The sequence below is a fragment of the Nicotiana tomentosiformis genome, chromosome 8, assembly GCF_000390325.3.
Source record: "Nicotiana tomentosiformis chromosome 8, ASM39032v3, whole genome shotgun sequence".
NCBI classification, from domain to species: Eukaryota; Viridiplantae; Streptophyta; class Magnoliopsida; order Solanales; family Solanaceae; genus Nicotiana; species Nicotiana tomentosiformis.
The window spans coordinates 6,208,767-6,228,506 of record NC_090819.1 but is presented as its reverse complement, the minus strand read 5'-3'; the positions used below and the strand labels follow the sequence as shown (position 1 = coordinate 6,228,506).

The 19,740-nt window shown below is 38.5% G+C and overlaps 1 protein-coding gene and 1 long non-coding RNA gene across 2 annotated transcripts; both read left to right on the top strand.

Annotated features, from left to right (window-relative positions):
• Positions 1–6,911: 6,911 nt before the first annotated feature.
• LOC138897021 (uncharacterized) lies at positions 6,912–9,373 on the top strand. The gene is made up of 6 exons (XM_070182975.1): positions 6,912–6,977; positions 7,153–7,302; positions 7,470–7,619; positions 7,662–7,894; positions 7,985–8,128; positions 8,938–9,373. Exons 1-6 carry the CDS (start codon positions 6,912–6,914, stop codon positions 9,371–9,373), a joined length of 1,179 nt encoding a protein of 392 aa, XP_070039076.1.
• Positions 9,374–18,138: 8,765 nt separating this feature from the next.
• Positions 18,139–19,461, top strand: LOC104100343 (uncharacterized). The gene is made up of 2 exons (XR_687223.4): positions 18,139–18,276; positions 18,838–19,461. It is a non-coding gene; the product is annotated as an uncharacterized lncRNA (long non-coding RNA).
• The last annotated feature ends 279 nt before the right edge of the window (positions 19,462–19,740 follow it).

Sequence of the window (19,740 nt, the reverse complement as noted above, 5' to 3'; positions counted from 1 at the left end):
AGACAAATAAGGCATCACGGAAGAAAACACGGAAGCAAGCAACACAACACTAGTGAAGTAATAGAAAAATGTCAACAAGAATCATTACCAAGGTAGTGCCTCGTAGTCTCAAATTGCAAATCATTTCACAATATTTTCTTATATCACCGTGGGAGCCTTGCATTTAGTTTTGAAAATTATTTTTCCCCACATAGCCTCCCACGTTTTAGCCCACCTTATCACACCGCGTGGCTTCAAGTAGTTCCCCTACTAGCAACATGTGTATCAAGCCCACCTTATCTCACTGCATACATTTCAACCCCACAACCTTATATCACCGCATGCGTGTCAATATCACAACGTATCGCAAATCGCACCTCCAATGCCTAATATCACAACTTGCCAAGAAACCAACAACAATATTGTTTTGACAACAAGTAGCCCATGACTCAACCATAATATCCACAAGAGTATCACAATAACAACCGAAGGTGAACAAATCAACAATAATAGTATTTCACAACTTTACCACTTTGCCTCAATGTGAATCACGACCTTCATAACTCAATACCAAATTCAACAACAAGATATTCCAAGAATAACAACTTCAAGTAAAGAACTCTACAGTTAAATGATGAATACAGAATAGAGGAAACAATTCTTCAACTAAACATATAAGGAAAATTTAACAAGTAAGAGATAAGACAAGTAAAGTATGTGAAGATAGACTAATGATGCTGAATATACCATGTTAAGGTAACTCAATTAAGGCATGAAAGGAATCTACTTAGCTAAAACCGGTAATTTCCACATTTAGCCCGTGGACACACTCGTCACCTTGCGTACACGGCTTTCACACATCATAATTATCACAAACAACACCAATCCTAAGGAGTAATTCCCCCACACAAAGTTAGGCAACACACTTATTTCAAAACACGATACTCAATCCACTAGTAATCCTTTCCCTCGATTATCCAACTCCGAATGGCTCAAATCTAGCCAAAACAACTTCATACCATAAGAAACTATTTCGAACAATAAAGTTACGCTCTTTACAAAGAAAGAATAAGTCAACTAAGAAAGTCAACCCGAGCTCGCATCTCGAAACCCGACCAAAATTATAAAATCCGAACTCCCATTTGATAACGAGTCCAACTATACAAGAATTACTCAAATCCAACCTCAATCGCCTTTCAAATCCCCAAAATTTAGCCTAAGTAGTTTCACAAATTTTCCCCCAAATTTCCAACTTAAAACACTTATTAAACGATGAAAACAACAATAGATTCGTGTATATAGCCAGAACAAAGTTAGAATTACTTACCCCAATGATTTCCTTGAAAAACTCTCAAAATATTTCCACAAACCGAGCTCTCTAGGTCCAAAAATGAAAATGAGATCAAACACTAGAACTTAGGCCTTTTCTGCCTAGTGATTTTGATTTGTAGTCACTCAGATTCTTTTGCGACGCCGCACCTGCGGAGAAACCATCGCAGGTGTGATTCCCACTTAAGCCAAGGCTTTCCGCTTCTGCGCTTCTGCTTCTGCAGACCAAAATGTGCTTTTGCGCACTCGCTCCTGCGGGCAAGGCCCACTTCTGCGACATTAGACAAAGCTAGCCCAGTCCGCATCTACGACCAGTTCCTCTACACCTGCCAACTCGCAGATGCAGAAATCTCCTCGCACTTGCGGTCCTAGGCCCGGGCAGTCCACTTTGCTTTTGCGGCTCAAGGGCCGCTCCTGTGGCGCCGCACCTACGACCCAATAAGCGCAGGTGCGATTGCACCAGAAGCAAGAGTGCTTCAGAAATGCACCAAGTCCAATTTTGATCCGGATTCAATCCGAATCACACCCGCCCCGCGAGACCCAGTCTGAAAATACCAACAAGTTCCAAAACACATAACGAACCACCTAATCGAGGCCAAACATCACATCAAACAATATCTATTCTACGAATCGTAACCCAATTCAATCTTATTGAAACTATGAACTTTAGAATTCCAAAACTAATGCCGATTCATACCAAAACATCTCTGATTGACTTCAAATTTTTCACACAAGTCATAAATGACATGACGAACCTATTCCAACTTCCAGAATCGTAATTCGACCTCGATATCAATAAATTCAACTCCCGATCAAACTTTCCAACCTTCCAACCTTTAACTTCCTAACTTTCACCAATTCATGCCGAACCGACCTGCGGACCTCCAAATCAACATCCGGTCACACTCCTAAGTTCAAAATCACCATACGGAGCTATTGGAACCGCCAAAACTCCATTCCGAAGTCGTCTACATAAAAGTCAAACTACGGTCAACTCTTCTAACTTAAAGTTCCAACTTAGGGACTATGTGTCCCATTTCACTCCGAAACTCACCTGAAACTAAAACCAAACACTCCTAAAAGTCATGTAACCTTAGTTCAACATAGAGGAGGCAATAAATAGTGGATCGGGGCTAAAATTTTCAAAACGACTGGCCGAGTTGTATATTCTCCCCTTCTTAAAACAAACATTCATCCTCGAATGATTATATATTCATACCTGAAGTGGTGAAAAGATATGGATAGCGGCTACACATATCATGCTCGGTCTCGTAAGTCGCCTCCTCGATTGGTTGACCCCTCTACTAAACCTTCATTGAAGAAATGTTCTTCGACCTCAACTTTCGGACATGCCTATCCAAAATGGCCACCGACTCCTCAACATAAGACAAATCCTTGTCCAACTGGACTGAGCTGAAGTCTAACACATGAGACGGATAACCGTGATACTTCCGGAGTATAGAAATATGGAATACTGGATGAACTGCGGCTAGACTAGGTGGCAGTGCAAGCTTGTAGGCCACTTCTCCAATCCTCTCAAGAATCTCAAAAGGTCCGATATACCTAGGGCTCAACTTGCCTTCTTCCCGAACCTCATAACATCCTTCACGGGCGAAACTCAGAGCAAGACCAACTCCCCAACCATGAATGCAATGTCATGAACCTTCTGATCCGCATAACTCTTCTATATAGATTGGGCTATGCGAAGACGATCTTGAATCAATTTAACCTTTTCCAAAGCATCCTGAACCAAGTCTGTACCCAATAGCTTAGCCTCACTCGGCTCAAACCAACCTACCGGGGACTGACACTGCTTTCCATACAAGGCCTCATACGGAGACATATGCATGCTCGACTGGTAACTATTATTGTAGGCAAACTCCACAAGCGGCAAGAATTGATCCCAAAAACCCCCAAGTTTCATCATACATGCACGAAATATATCCTCCAATATCTGAATAGTGCACTCGGACTGTCCGTCCGTCTGAGGGTGGAATGCTGTACTCAACTCAACTCGTGTGCGCAACTCATGTTGTATGGCCTTCCAGAATCACGATGTAAACTGCGTACCCCAGTCATAGATGATGGATACCGGCACGCCATGAAGTCGGACAATCTCGCGAATATAAACCTGAGCCAGCTGCTCTGAAGAATAAGTAGTCACTATTGGAATGAAATGATCCGACTTGGTCAACCTATCTACAATCACCCGTACTGCATCAAACTTTTTCTAAGTCCGTGGGAGCCCAACAACAAAATCCATAGTAACCCGCTCTCATTTCCACTTTAAAATCTCTAGCCTCTGAAGCAATCCACCTGGCCGCTGATGCTCATACTTCACCTGCTGATAATTTAGGCATCGAGCTACATACTCCTCTATGTCTTTCTTCATCCTCCTCCACTAATAGTGCTGCCTTAAGTCCTGATACATTTTGGTGGTACCCGGATGAATGGAGTACCACAAACCGTGGGCCTCCTAAAGAATCAACTCACGCAAACCATCTACATTAGGCACACATAACTGACCTTGCATCTGTAACTCGCTGTTATCCCCAAATGACCTTCCTGGCATTGCCGTGCTGAACCGTGTTCTTGAGGACAAGAAAATAGGGGTCGTCATACTGACGATCTCTGATACGATCATAAAGAGAAGACCGAGAAACCACACAAGTCAAAACTCGACTTGGATCTAAAACATCCAATCTAACAAACTGGTTAGCCAAGGCCTGAACATCCAATGCTAATGGCCTTTCTACTACCGGTAGATATGCTAAACTGCCCAAGCTCTCCGCCTTTCGACTCAAGGCATCGGCCACCATATTGGCCTTCCCTGGATGATACAGAATGGTGATATCATAGTCCTCAAGCAACTCTAACCACCTCCGCTGATGCAAGTTAAGATCCTTCTGTTTGAACATATGCTGTAGACTCCGGTGGTCGGTATAGACGTCACAAGGGACACCGTACAAATAGTGCCGCCAAATCTTTAAGGCATGAACAATAGCTGCTAACTCAAGATCGTGGATATAATAGTTCTTCTCATGCACCTTCAGTTGTCTAGAAGTGTAGGCAATCACCCTACCATCTTGTATCAACACCATGCCGAGGTCAACAAACGACGCATCACAGTACACAATGTAAGACCCCGAACCCGTAGGCAATACCAACACTAGGGTTGTAGTCAAAGCAGCCTTGAGCTTTTTAAAGCTCTCCTCACACTCCTCGGTCCACCTTAACGGAGCACCCTTCTGGGTCAATCTGGTCATAAGTGCAGCAATAGATGAGAAACCCTCTACAAAATGACGGTAATACCCTGCCAAACCAAGAAAACTTTGCATCTTAGTAGCTGAAGACTGTCTGGGCCAACTTTGCACTGCTTTAATCTTCTTAGGATCTACCTTGATCCCCTCACTCAACACTACATGACCTAAAAATGCCACCGAATCAAGCCAGAATTCACACTTTAAAATTTTTGCATACAACTTATTTTCTCTCAAGGTCTGGAGCACGGTCCTCGGGTGCTGCTCATGATCCTCCCGGCTCCGAGAGTACACCAAGATTTCATCAATAAACACGATGACGAATGAGTCAAGATAGGGTTGGAATACACCGTTCATCAAGTGCATGAATGATGCTGGGGTGTTGGTCAGCCAAATGACATCACAAGGAACTCATAATGACCATACCGGGTCCTGAAGGCAGTCTTCGGAATATCCGGCTCCCAAATCTTCAACTGATGATAGACTGACCGCAAATCAATCTTTGAGAACACTCTGGCACCCTGAAACTGATCAAATAGGTCATCAATGCGTGGCAATTAGGTGTGTTCATGATTCGGTTTGGATCGATTTTTCCCTAAAAAAAAATCAAACCAAATAAATCGGTTCTTCAAATATTGGAACCAAACCAAGTAAATCGGTTTTTTATCGATTTAATTTTTGTTGGTTTTTTTCAATTTTTTTAAGATTTTTTTAAATATGAGACATACACTACCAAACACATATTCCGGCGAATACATTTTTAACGTAGCACTATCAAACCAATTGCTCTTTGAGAAACCTATCATTTACCAAGATATATTAATGATAATTGAATCAAATAGTGATGAATAATTTAAGTACTCAATTTAAAATTAATTATTTTTAACATGAAATAAATTCTTGTACTTAGCAAAAGAAAACTACCAATCAAACTAGAATATAAAGGCAAAAAATTAGATTATTATAATAGCAAACAACTAGACTAAAAATATAAACATATGTACCATAAAATTTTAGAAACTTTATATAAAAATATACATATATATAGGTGTAATAATAAATTTAAATAGCTATTTCTATAGTCAGTTTGGTTCATTTTGTTTCGGTTATTTTTTGATTAAATCCAAAACCAAACCAAATTTGATCATTTTTTAAAATTCAAAACCAAAACCAAATCAAACCTAAAAAGTATCAATTTTTTTGGTCGGTTTGGTTCGGTTTGGTTCGGGTTTTCGGGTTTTATGAACACCCCTAGTGGCAATGGATACATGTTCTTCACTGTAAACTTCTTCAACTGTCGATAATCAATACACATGCATATAGAACCATCCTTATTCTTGACAAAGAAGACCGGAGCACCCCAAGGTGACACACTGGGCCGAATGAGACCCTTATCAAGCAACACTTGCAACTGCCCCTTTTGCTCTTTCAACTCTAGTGGGCCCATACGGTATGGTGAAATAGAAATGGGCTGAGTTCCCGATAACAAATCAACACCAAAATCGATATCCCTATCGGGCGGCATGCCCGGAAGATCTGTCGGAAATACATCTGGATAATCCCTCACTACCGGTACTAACTCAACGGTAGGAGTATCAATACTGATATCTCTCACGAAGGCTAGATATGCCTCACATCCCTTTCTAACCATACGTTGTGCCTTAAGGAAAGACACCACCCTACTAGGAACATAATCCAAAGTACCCCTCCACTCCAACCGCGGCAAACCTGGCATGGCCAATATCACCGTCTTGGCGTGACAATCAAGGATAACATGATAGAGCGACAACCAGTCCATGCCCAAAATAACATCAAAATCTACCATATTGAGCAACAATAGGTCAGCTCTGGTCTCAAAACTACCAACAATGACTAAACACGACCGATACACACGGCCAATAACAATATAATATCCCACTGGCGGGGACACATAGACATGAGAACTCAAGGAATCATGTGATATACCCAAATATAGAGAAAAGTAGGATGAGACATAGGAATAAGTGGAGCCTGGGTCAAATAAGACTGATGCATCTCTATGACAAACCCGGACAATACTTGTGATAATAGAGTCGGATGCAACCGCCTCCACCCTTGTCGGAAGAGCATAACATCTGGACTGACCTCCCCCTCTAGGGTGACCCCTGCCTGCTAGACCTCCACCTCTAGCTGGCTGTGCAGGTGGAGTGGCAACTGGTGTGGTAACCACGGCCTGAGAAGTCTGGTGCCCATATGGAGTACGTGGAGCCTGAGTAGTCTGTGAAGGTGCACCCCTCCTGAGTCTAGGACAGTCCCTCACCATATGACGAGTGTCACCACACTTAAAAAAATCTCTCGGAGGACATGGCTGCTAGAACTGGCTCTGGCCTGGTCGGCTGGACTGACCACCGAAAGCACCCCATGCAGAAGGTGCACTAGACAGCGGCGGTGCATAATGGGCAACTTGAGGCCTAGGAGTAGCCGGAATACCGAACCTAAATCAAGCGTATGCCATGATCATCAATGTAGAAAGTAAGAGGATTAATAGAAAATGTGTAAATAGCTCTAATGATACCAATGAAGCTGTTATTATGATGAGTAACAGAGTTTATTTCGTGTCTTAGAGTTCACAGACTCTCCACCTGATAATAATGCTAGTCACTCTTCAGTTCCAGGTCATATTGTTCCTGATATTCAAACCTTATCCCCTTCTTCTAGTCCTTCATGTGATGATCACTCAGCTTTTAGCCCTCATGTGTTTTCTACTGAGTATTTTGTCCTACACGTGGGACAAGGAGGTCTTCCAGGACCTCTAAACCTCCCGTGTGGCTTACTGATCATGTAGTTCAGACTAAGAAGTCTTCCTGCAACTACTATATTTCACACTTTGTGTCCTATGATCAAATTTCCCCTGCCTATCAGGCTTCTCTTGCTGCCTACTCAGTCATTATTGAGCCTAGAACTTTCAGAGAAACAAGTGCTGATCCTAAGTGGGTGGAAGACATACAAGCTGAAATTTCAGCCTTGAAAGAAAATAACACTTGGTCCATAGTTTATTTGACTCCAGAGAAGGTATCTATAGTGTGTAAATAGGTCTTTAAGGTCAAATATAAGTCTAATGGTGAGACAGAAAGGTATAAGGCCATACTAGTAACCAGATTCTACATTCTTCTAGAAGGTCTTGATTACACAGAGACCTTATCTCCTGTGGCTAAGATGGTCACTGTGAGTGTTGTGGTTGCTCTAGCCACTATTGAGCCTAGAACTTTCAGAGAAACAATTGCTGATCCTAAGTGGGTGGAAGACATACAAGCTGAAATTTCAGCCTTGGAAGAAAATAACACTTGGTCCATAGTTTATTTGACTCAAGAGAAGGTACCTATAGGACATAAATAGGTCTTTAAGGTCAAATATAAGTCTAATGGTGAGACGGAAAGGTATAAGGCCACACTAGTAGCCAAAGGCTATAATCAACAAGAAGGTCTTGATTACACAGAAACCTTCTCTCCTGTGGCTAAGATGGTCACTGTGAGGATTATAGTTGCTCTAGTTGCTGCCTCTAGTTGGTACATCTTCCAGATGTATGTCCATAATGCATTCCTTAAAGGTGACCTACTAGGAAGTACATATGCAAGATCCTGATGACTTTTCAATCCAGGGGAGTGTCAGAAGGTATGCAAGTTGCACAAATCCTTGTATGGGTTAAATCAAGCACCTACACAGTGGAATCTCAAGCTAATTGAGGCACTCCTAGACATGGGATTTGTTCAAAGTCACTATGACTACTCCCTGTTCACTAAAAGGATATGTGATGAATTAGTGGTGATTCTAGTATATATAGATGACTTGTTGGTGACTGGTAGCAATCTATCTCTTATCAAGTAGGTAAAAAAGGATTTGAAGGAGAAATTCAAAATAAAGGATTTAGGAGAATTGAAATATTTTTTTGCATTGAGTTCTCAAGGTCTCAGAATGGTATATTGATGTGCCAAAGGAAGTATGCTTTAGAACTTATATCTGAACTTGGTTTAGCAGGTGGAAAACCAACTTATACACCTCTTGAGTTTAACCATAAGCTTACATATGTTGAGTTTGATTAAGTGGTGAAGGATAATTCTTCTGAGGATGTACAACTTGAAGACTAAGGGAACTATCGAAGATTGGTTGGCAGGCTTCTGTACCTGACTATGACAAGGCCATACATAGCTTTTGTAGTTCAGGTACTTAGACAATATATGCATGCACCTAAAGCTTCTCACATGGAAGTTGGAAGGAGGGTAGTGAAATATATCAAGTCAATACCTGGACTTGGTTTGCTTATGCCCACTAGAAGCTGCAATCAGCTAATAGCTTACCGTGACTCTAACTGAGGAGAATGTGTGGAGTCTAGGAGATCAGTCGTTGGCAATGTGGTGAAATTTGGTATTGCACTGATATCTTGGAAGTCAAAGAAGCAGGGGACAGTATCTAGGAGCTCAGCTGAAGCAGAATTTAGAAGCATGGCAGCCACAGTGGCTGAGATTGTATGGTTGGTCAGGCTCTTCAAAGAATTAGGAGTAGATGTCACACTACATGTGTCTCTACATTGTAACATCAAGGCAGCCATTCAGATTGTTGCTCATCCAATATTTCACAAAAGAACAAAGCATATAGATATTGATTGCCATTTTTTAAGGGAAAAGATTGTGCAAGGCTTGGTTCAAATACAACATATTGGGACAACAGAACAAATAGCAGATGTATTGACAAAAGCACTATGCAAACCACATCATGACTACTTACTAAGCAAGCTGGGAATGAAAGATGTATTTCATCCCTCAGCTTGAGGGGTAGTGTTGAGAGCAGTAGGTCCTAGTTATTTAACTATACTGTGGTTAGTTATAGAATTAGTTATAATTGATTGTGTATAAATAGTAGTAGATATACGCAGATAGTTGGAACAATGGTATTGTTACTCTGTGCAGTAGAATGAAGTAACTGCCATTCCTTTTCTCAATCTCATTCTTCTCTCTCTTCCTCTGCCATAGCTAGAGCTTCTTGACAATAATAGATAAATGTTTAACAGGTTTCTAGAGGTGGATTGCTGATCATCTCTAAGGGTTTTTGTTATAATTGTACATATTTTGCCCTTGGTAATAAAAGTTACTTATTTACCAAAAACAAGTATGGTAAATGTTTTTTACAAGTTGAAAGATCAAAAAGTAGCAAACACATAAACTCTGAAACAGACGTGAGCAACTTGATTAATCCACGTTTGGGAATTTAGTGGTAGCTTAATTAGTTAGAACTATTACTTGTTATATCTAAGTTTCAATGGTGACAATTGTGCAAAACTAAATCCTATCTACTTTGATTGTAGAAATCAAGGCATCAACAGAAGGAAATGAGATCAAAGAAGAGTTTGTGATGTAAAATAGAAGGATCCGATACTAGGACAAGAAGCTATAAAAAAGGAAACTAAATCATAGAAGATTCAGTAGAAACTCAAGACAAGAAGATCAAGAAGAAAGGACAAAAGGAATGGGAGACAATTTGAGTGGGAAACACATCATAGTGAGAGACAATTGGAAGTGGTGCTTCTTTCTTTAATAAAACATGAAGTACTCCTTGGATTAATTAATGCACCCCACCAAATGAAGACCATTTGAAACACGCTCATCTCCTCAAGAAAACATGAAGCATCTCGGCATGGAACATAACACTCCATGGTTTAAAATATTCTAGCCCATCTCTCTTGAAGGAATCAGAGACACCCTGCTCGAATCCAACACCCATCTCCCCTGAAAGAATCAGAGACACCTTGCTGGAATCAAACACAAACACAAAACAATACTTGCCTATAAGAACACTGGCAAACTCAAGGAGTGAAGTGCGCAACTACAAACACTGTCTTCTAAGTCTCTCTAGTTATTAATACAAACATTGTATTCTTGAGTCTACAAGTGTCATAAAAGATAGAAAGAGTTAGAACACAAAAGAGAGTTGTGTCAACATCCAGAAATCATTGTTGCTAAACATCATTGGTGGTGAACGAGCCATAACCATCACTGTTGTAATTCTTTATCAAGATCTAAGAGAACCCTTGTGACCCAAAGGAAACTGGACGTAAGTACCATACCGGTACTGAATCAGTACAAAAACTGTTGTGTCTTGTTTTTCCTTCAATTCATTACATTCATCTCTATCTAAACTGCGTACTATACGAAAACTAGTCGACTAAGCTAAATCTTAGTCAACTAAGTTTTAATAGTCCACAATTCAACCCCCCCCCCCTTTGTACTTTCAATTGGTATCAGAGCAAGGCTCACAAAATTTGCTTAACAACTAGTGAGGAAAAGATCATGGGATCAAACACAGTCGTGAGTGCATTATTTCAAGAAGGAACCTCTCAGGTACGACCTCCATATTTCTACGGACAATATCTTTCTCACTGGAAAGTTCGCATGGAAACGTACACTGTGTCATATGACATCAAAATTTGGCGTGTTATCAAAAAGGGAAATCTTCCAATTCCACCAAAGAAATATGCAAATGATCAAATCATTGTATCAACTGATCCACTTGACTTAGATGATTACACTGATGAACAAGCTGCTGTTATAACCGTGAATGCCAAAGCAAAAAATCTACTGTATAATGCTATCAGTGGAGAAGAGTATGAAAAGATTTCAAGCTGTAAAACTGGCAAGAAAATGTGGGATAAATTGGAAATCACATATGAAGGAACCAACAAGGTAAAGGAAATAAGGATCAATCTTCTAGTTCGTGACTATGAGCTATTTCAAATGAAGGATGGAGAATCAGTGGAAGAAATATTATCCAGGTTCAGCAAAATCCTTGGAAATCTAAAATCCTTTGGTAGACCAATAAAAAGCGGAGAACAGGTCAGAAAAATCCTTAGAAGTCTACCCACAATTTGGCAGCCCAAAGTTATTGCTCTGGAATGTCAAGACCTTGACAAAATATCCTATGATGAACTAAGATGTGATTTAATTGCCTTTGAGAAAACTCACTTGGACAGGAAAATTCAACAAGAAAATAAAAAAGCAGTAGCCTTTATTAAAGCAACTGTGGTTGAACCAGAAAATGAAGAAGAAGAGGAAGAAGGAGAACATGATGAAAATATAGCCATGCTTTCTCAAGTTGTAGCTAGCATGATGAGGAAGAACAAATATAGCAAAAGAGGGAAATCAAACTTCATAAGAGGAAGGACAAATAGTGAAAATGATAAAAATAATGGAAGATGCTATGAATGTGGAAAACATGGACACATTAAACCTGATTGTCCCATGCTGAAAACAAAACTCAGTAGAAACTTTCAAAAGAAGAAGTCTTTTGGAGCCTGGAGTGATGAAGAAGAATCTGACATTGAAGAAATTGTAAATATGTGTTTCATGGCCATAAAAGAAGATAGCAATGAGGACTCATGTGAACTTGGTCTTATGGCAGACGAGGGAACTAGTGAGGTACGTCTTTCTACTTATCCTAACTGTTATGAACTTCAAGAATTTGTTATTATTGCTCTTGCAGATATTGAAAGAGTTCTAAATGAACTCAGAAAAATCCAAAGAGAAAAAAAAGACTGGGCCTTGAAGCTAGAAGTGTGTGAAATAGAGCGTGACATACTTCAAGAGGAAGTAAATGACTTCAACTTCAACTGAAAGGATTACAAAAATTCACTAGTCATAGTTCCGTCAAATCAAATACGACCACTCCTCATAACTATTTGATTAGAACTAGAAACTTTTATGCATGTTATTACTGTGGTAAAAATGGTCATAACACTAACCAATGAAGGAACAGAATCAGAGCAAAAAAAGGCTTTGAAAATCCCAATAAACCGTCGTGTTTTTATTGTGGAAAACGTGGTCACACTTCTAACCATTGCAGGTTCAAGGACAACAGGAGATGGGTTTGGCGACCTAAATCCTCTAGTCAATCTAACACTTAGAAATCTAACCATTCTGGACCCAAGCAGACTTGGGTACCTAAAAACAAGTAATCTTGTTTTGCAGGAACACCGCAAGAAGAATCGAAAAGGAAAATGGTATCTTGACAGCGCGTGTTCCAGACATATGACTGGTGACAAATAATTATTCAAAACAGTTACCAAACTATAACAACTTTTGAAATAGGTTCCAAAGTCTGTTGTTATAGGAAAAGATTGTCAAGAAGAGTCAATTGGTCAGCAAAATCAGTCAATTGAGGAACATAATGAAATCCAAGAATCTTCTTCAACAGAACAGTCGACTACTGAGGAAAGGGAACCAACCACAAATATCCCAAATGAATGGAAAAGTGAAACTGGATATCCTCATAAATTTATTATTGGAAATCCACAGGAAGGAATCACTAACAGAAGATTTCAAAAGCTCAATTCTCACATGGCTCTAATTTCTCAACTTGAGCCAAAGAAAGTGGATGAAGCACTGAAAGACGCTTACTGGGTCAAAGTAATGAAGAATGAATTTGATCAATTTGAAAGAAATAAAGTATGGAAACTGGTTCCAAAACCCTCAAGTGCTTCTATTATAGGAACCAAATGGGTTTACAGAAATAAGTTAAATGAATCCGGACTAGTGATGCGAAATAAAGCACGGCTTGTTGCGCAAGGTTATTCTCAGCAAGAGGGAATCGACTACGATGAAACATTCGCACCAGTAGAAAGATTGGAATCTATTCGAATATTACTTGCCTTTACTGCTCATAAAGGATTCAAACTATTCCAAATGGATGTAAAAAGTGCTTTTCTAAATGAATACATCTCTGAAGAAGTTTATGTAAAGCAACCTCCTGGTTTTATAAATAATACTCTCCCAGATTATGTATATAAGTTGACTAAAGCTCTATACAGACTCAAGCAAGCTCCCCGAGCCTGATATGAAAGATTAAGTTCCTTCCTTCTAAATCAAGGCTTCAAACGAGGTAATATCGATACAACTCTGTTTATTAAGCACTCAAATTCAGGTAATCTTCTACTCAAATTTATGTTGACGATATTATTTTTGGAAGTCCTAACTCTATTTTATGCGAAGAATTTGCTCATTCTATAAAAGGAGAATTCGAAATGAGTATGATGGGAGAGCTAACTTACTTTCTTGGACTATAAATCAAACAGTCTCTCAAAGGGATCTTTATCAGTCAAACCAAGTACATCAAAGAACTTATAAAAAAGTTTGACATGGAGAATGCTAAGCCCATTGAGACTCCAATGAGTCCAACAACTATGCTTGATGAAGATAACAATGGAAAAAGTGTTGATGAAACTCTGTATAGAGGAATGATTGGATCCTTATTATATCTCACTGCTAGTCGACCAGATATAATATTTAGTGTGTGTAAATGTGCAAGGTTTCAGTTGGCTCAAAAGGAATCCCATCTTACTGATGTTAAACGCATTATAAGATATCTTATTGGGACCTCTGAATTAGGATTATGGTATGCTCACTCTAAAAATTTTGTCTTGAAAGGTTTTTTAGATGCAGATTTTGCAGGTGATAAGATCGATAGAAAAGAACTAGTGGCACATGCCAACTGTTGGGAAATGCACTAGTTTCCTGGCATAGCAAGAAACAAAATTGTGTTGCCTTATCAACAACTGAAGCAGAATATTTAGCTGTTGGAAGTTGTTGTACACAAGTTCTTTGGATCATGCATCAACTTCTCGACTATGATTTATCTCTTACCTCGACTTTCATATTTTGTGATAATACTCTTGCTATATGTTTGACAAAATATTCTGTGCATCACTTCAGAGCAAAGCATATATAAATCAAGCATCATTTTTATCCGTGATCATGTTTCTTAAGGTGATATTGCATTATAATTCATTAGTACTGAATCTCAACTTGCTGATATTTTTACAAAACCTCTTTTAGAAGAAAGATTTTGTCTACTACGAAAAATGATTGCATCATGTATGTTTTATAAAACAAATCTTTTGTGTATGTTTAAAACACTTTAATTTCCTCTTATGAGTGTTAATTTTACTTGATGTAAGTGTAATTATTACACCTCTATCAGTACCACCAAAACATCTCCTCAGAAGAGTCACTTCCTTCTGAATCCGTCCTTTCCTTTAACCAATGCAACCCTTTAGCCTTCCAAAGTCTAGATAAGAATCCTCCTACTCCCTCTCACTCTTCATCCTCTCCAAAGAAACCCTCACCATGGTGAAAAGAAACCTCCCATCATCCACTGTCACCAGACAAAGCAGAAGGTTTTAGAAAACCCTCATCCCTGAAGAAACTGTAGACTTGGAATCATCCATCGACTCAGACCTTCTCAAGACCGACAATGAAAGCAGTAAATCTTTTGAGGACCTTCCCATTAGCTAGAAAAGGCAGGAAAGAGGACCATGGAGCAAACCCCCAAAAAATCTGCATGCAAGAAAGAGAAAGTGGAGAATACAAAATTTGGGCCAGAGGACAAATTAATCTTCTATGGACCAAGTGAGAAATCATGGTTTAAGTCATATAAGTCAAAATCTATGGCTTATGGACGCACTGTAAGTCTCTCTCTTATGAAAAATCTGTACTGTAATGTGATTGCTGTTTTTGATTTTCAACGTCTTTCCTCTATGTTCGATACTATTGAGAGCTCCGTATATGAAGAGCCTATGAGAATGTTCTATGCAAATTTGTTTGTGAATGATAAAGATGAATTGGAATCCATGATTTTAGGCACTCGAATTGTTCTTAACTCTTATCAATTTGAGAAGATTTTTTCTGCTAAGTTTAACGGGTATGAGGTTTTTGTGCAAAATTCCTGACCAAAAGACTTTGAAGTTTCCTTAGAAAAAGCAAAAGCCTTCCTGTATGATAATCCTCCCGACATTAGTCCAAAAAATCTAAAGTTTGAACACCGGGTTTTATCCCACATGATAGCCACCACTCTACTTCCTAGAGCTGGGTCCCTTAGCACCTTATCTACCAGAGATATCTTTGTTCTTTACTGTCTTGTGAACAACAAAAGACTCAATTGGTTTGTATGGATTTGTCAATACATGCTTGAGAGTATTCTGCTGCTTGTCTACCCTATTGCCTACTTATCTCACATATTCTTGGAGTTATGAAGGTTGACTTGTCACCTTTCACACCCAAGCATATTACCAGTACCTATGATAAGATAACTTTTTCTATGATGGGTTACACTTTAAGTGATGATGGATGGGTCAAGTGCGCAAAAGTTGAAAGTGTCCCAGTGATGATTGAAGCTCCCACTGAACCACCAGAGTCTGAGTCAACTGCCTCTCAAAATCTTCAGCAGATTCAACAATATCTAGATGGTATAAGACTCATGCTCGTTGAGATGAAAGAGCAGGTTAACAAAATCAGAGAAGTCACCAAGGAAATAGGTACAGATGTGGCCAAGCTTAGGATGGATATAGGAGCCATACGGAGACGAGGAACCATGACATTCAACTCCATGACAGAAATAATGGACAAGCTCGTCAAAGATGTTGAAACCTCCCATGAATCCTTTTGCACCAAAGTGATCAATACCCTCAAGTACTTCCTCAGGAAAAATTAAGGCGTGTTTGTGTGTGTTAAAAATAATCTTTTGTGCTTGTTTTTGTTTTAAAGACTTATTTTTACATTGGTATGTATGAACCATCACTCTGAATGCATATTATCTGTATATTATTTTCCTATCTAGTGTGCATATTATCTGAATGCATATTGTTATAAATACTGGGCTTTCATTTTTCTTTTTTGATTGATGTCAAAGCGGGAGAACATTTATGGAGAAGTAAATCAACAACTCAGGGGGAGCAGTAATGAGTACAACAACTCTAAAGGGAGTATACTTTGATTACTCTCTATTTATTGTCATCATAAAAAAGGGGGAGATTGTTCTATCTAAGTTTTAATGATAACAATTGTGCAAAACTAAATCCTATCTACTTTGATTGTAGAAATCAAGGCAACAACAGAAGGAAATGAAAACAAAAAAGAGTGTGTGATGCAAAATAGAAGGAGCTGATGCTAGGACAAGAAGCTATAAAAAAGGAAACCAAATCATAGAAGATTCAGCAGAAATTCAAGCCAAGAAGATCAAGAAGAAAGGACGAAAGGAATGGGAGACAATTTGAGTGGGTAACACATCATAGTGGGAGACAATTGGAAGTGGTGCTTCTTTCTTTAATAAAACATGAAGCACTCCTTGGATTAATTAATCCACCCCACCAAATGAAGTCCATTTGAAACGCGCTATGTCTTCAAGAAAACATGAAGCATCTCGGCATGGAACATAGCACTCCATGGTTTAAAATATTCTAGCCCATCTCTCTTGAAGGAATCTGAGACACCCTGCTCGAATCCAACACCCATCTCCCCTGAAAGAATCAGAGACACCTTGCTGGAATCAAACACAAACACACAATAATACTTGCCTATAAGAACACTGGCAAACTCAAGGAGTGAAGTGCGCAACTACAAACACTGTCTTCTAAGTCTCTCTAGTTCTTAATACAAACATTGTATTCTTGAGTCTACAAGTGTCATAAAAGATAGAAAGAGTTAGAACACAAAAGAGAGTTGTGTCAATATCCAGAAATCATTATTGCTAAACATCGTTGGTGGTGAATGAGCCAAAACCATCACTGTTGTAATTCTTTATCAAGATCTAACAGAACCCTTGTGACCTAAGGGAAACTGGACGTAAGTACCACACCGGTACTGAACCAGTATAAAACTGTTGTGTCTTATTTTGCCTTCAATTCATTGCATTCATTTCTATCTAAACTGTGTACTGTACGAAAACTAGTCGACTAAACTAAATCTTAGTCAACTAAGTTTTAATAGTCTACAATTCACTCCCCTCTTATAGTTTCATTAATTACGTTCTAATGACGGTAAATACTTATTTGTACCGGTTGTCTACATTTAACCTTATCAATAAAAGAAGTTTACGTACAAATACATATAGCATATCGCGCATCTATTGAATTGAAATAAACATGTTTGTAATTAACTTTTTACCTACCTCCTGAGGCTAAGCTATGAGTGCAATTAATGCAACTGTACTATAAGGTTTCATTTTCACACAATCTTTCTCTTTTACTTATCCTACCTCGTACATTTCCCTACCTAGGACATTCTCCATTCAGAAAAATAAAATAAATAGTTGATCTAAATTTAGCGTTGGGACTATTGCAAGGACAGTAGTTAGGGGCGGAATTACAATGTAATATTTGTATATTCGTGAACTCAATAATTTTTGCTAGAATTTTATACATATATAAAAGAATCATTAAATATGTATAAATATTTTTTTGTGAATCTCATTAAAATTATATATGAACTTGTATTTTCCCTAGAATTAGCTGTATAAGTCAGTCACAAGCAATATAACCTTTACCAAAGAGTCCACAAACATCTTAATCATCTGAAATAGAATACAGTTTATGACACCACGTATACAGTTTTCAGATGATAACATGCAACTTCCAGGAAGGAGAACTATAGTATAACCAACGAAATAGCAATTGTGGACACACCAAATAAAGCCATATTGAAATATTAACCTGTAACTGTAAAGCCAATAATTTCACGAGCTCCAAAAAAATTCTATGTTGGTATATATATATATATATATAATTAAATCTTCTCGTACTCGTTCCCTCAGGTTAGCCCCAACAATCAATAATTAACAGTACTATCTTTCACTTTTCTTCTTTTCTGAGGCTTCTCCTAAAGGATACTTTTGCATCGGCTCGCTCTCTCAGGTAACGTTGAATTGTTAATTTCCGTGACTAATTTATTTAATTTAGTTGTTAGAGAAAATATATATATTTTTAATTGGTTAATTGCTCCCTCCGTTTCAATTTATATGAACATGTTTGACTGAGCACGGAGTTTAAGAAAAAATAAAGATTTTTGTGGAAATAGGGTCCTTTAGTCTCCTTATATGGTTTTGAACAATTCTTACATCTTAAGCTAGCTTTTTATATTGAGTTAAGCCAACGTCCATTTCTTTATCTTGGTATTAGAGCAGTCTCATCCCAATACTTGATTTACTTGATGTTTGGACCCCCATATTATGTTGTCCACGCTCCAGTTGGGTGTGCTGGATGGGTATTGGATATTCCATATCCATGGGGATGGAATCTTAGGATGCTTAGCTCCTAAGATAGCTTATGAGTTGAGTTACGCCCATGGTCTTTTTTTTTTTTTAATCTCTGCCTACTCTAGTACCATGTTGAATGGCACGACCGACTTATCTAAAAGGTATAATCTATTTGATAGAAAAAGATTTTTGATTGTTTCATTATATTATGTCTCAACAGGTAAAATTACCGAGGCGAAAACAGCTCTCTCATGCATGGCTGCTGTTGTACATCATGAGGATCCTTTTGGTTTTGAAGATTACTTTCCCTCAATGATTGAAACATTGGGTGCAGAAAGGTTTATGATGGAACTATGCAATGGTTTCTGCTTGCTGATGGACGTAAGCATAGGGCTTATAACATTTGAAAGCTTGAAGAGAAACACTATATTAATGGGATTGCATGAATTGAGAGATGATGAGCTAGTTTGCATGTTGGCTGAAGGAGATTTGGATGGAGATGGAGCTCTTAATCAGGTTGAGTTTTGTGAACTCATGTTCAGATTGAGTCCCGGATTGATGACGTGAAATCAGCCATTGATGATTGCGTCGGGATAGATTATTTATGGATGGATGACTCTGGGACTTACTGGTTTTCGTTTCTAATCCCTTTATTTTCTTTGTCTATTGTTTTGATGGACTTTTAATTTTCTTTGGGGGCCGAGCTAGAGTGTAACGTACGGGTAGTAGCTTTGTTAGATTTTGTATTTATATTAGCAAATCCATTAAATATGTATTTAGATGCAAATCTAATAACCAAGACGAGCTATGAATTTGATAAAATTCTGAACTCATAAACTTCAAATTCTGATTCCGCCGCTATTTTCCTTCCTTTTATCTTTTTCCAGCGGGAGTAAATTGTACTAATGTCAAAGAGATGCTTGTTGCGGAGTATGTTTTAATTGCTCTACCTATTGTAAAATGATAGTCATAGTGCATCGAATGATTTCTATTTCATGCCATTATTATCTTCTGTTGTTGGCGTATTCTTAATGGATTTACATTTATATGCACCGACGGCGCCGTAAAGAAACGTTACACTATCCGTTCAATTTAATTAATTACATTAGGTTATTACTCTTGT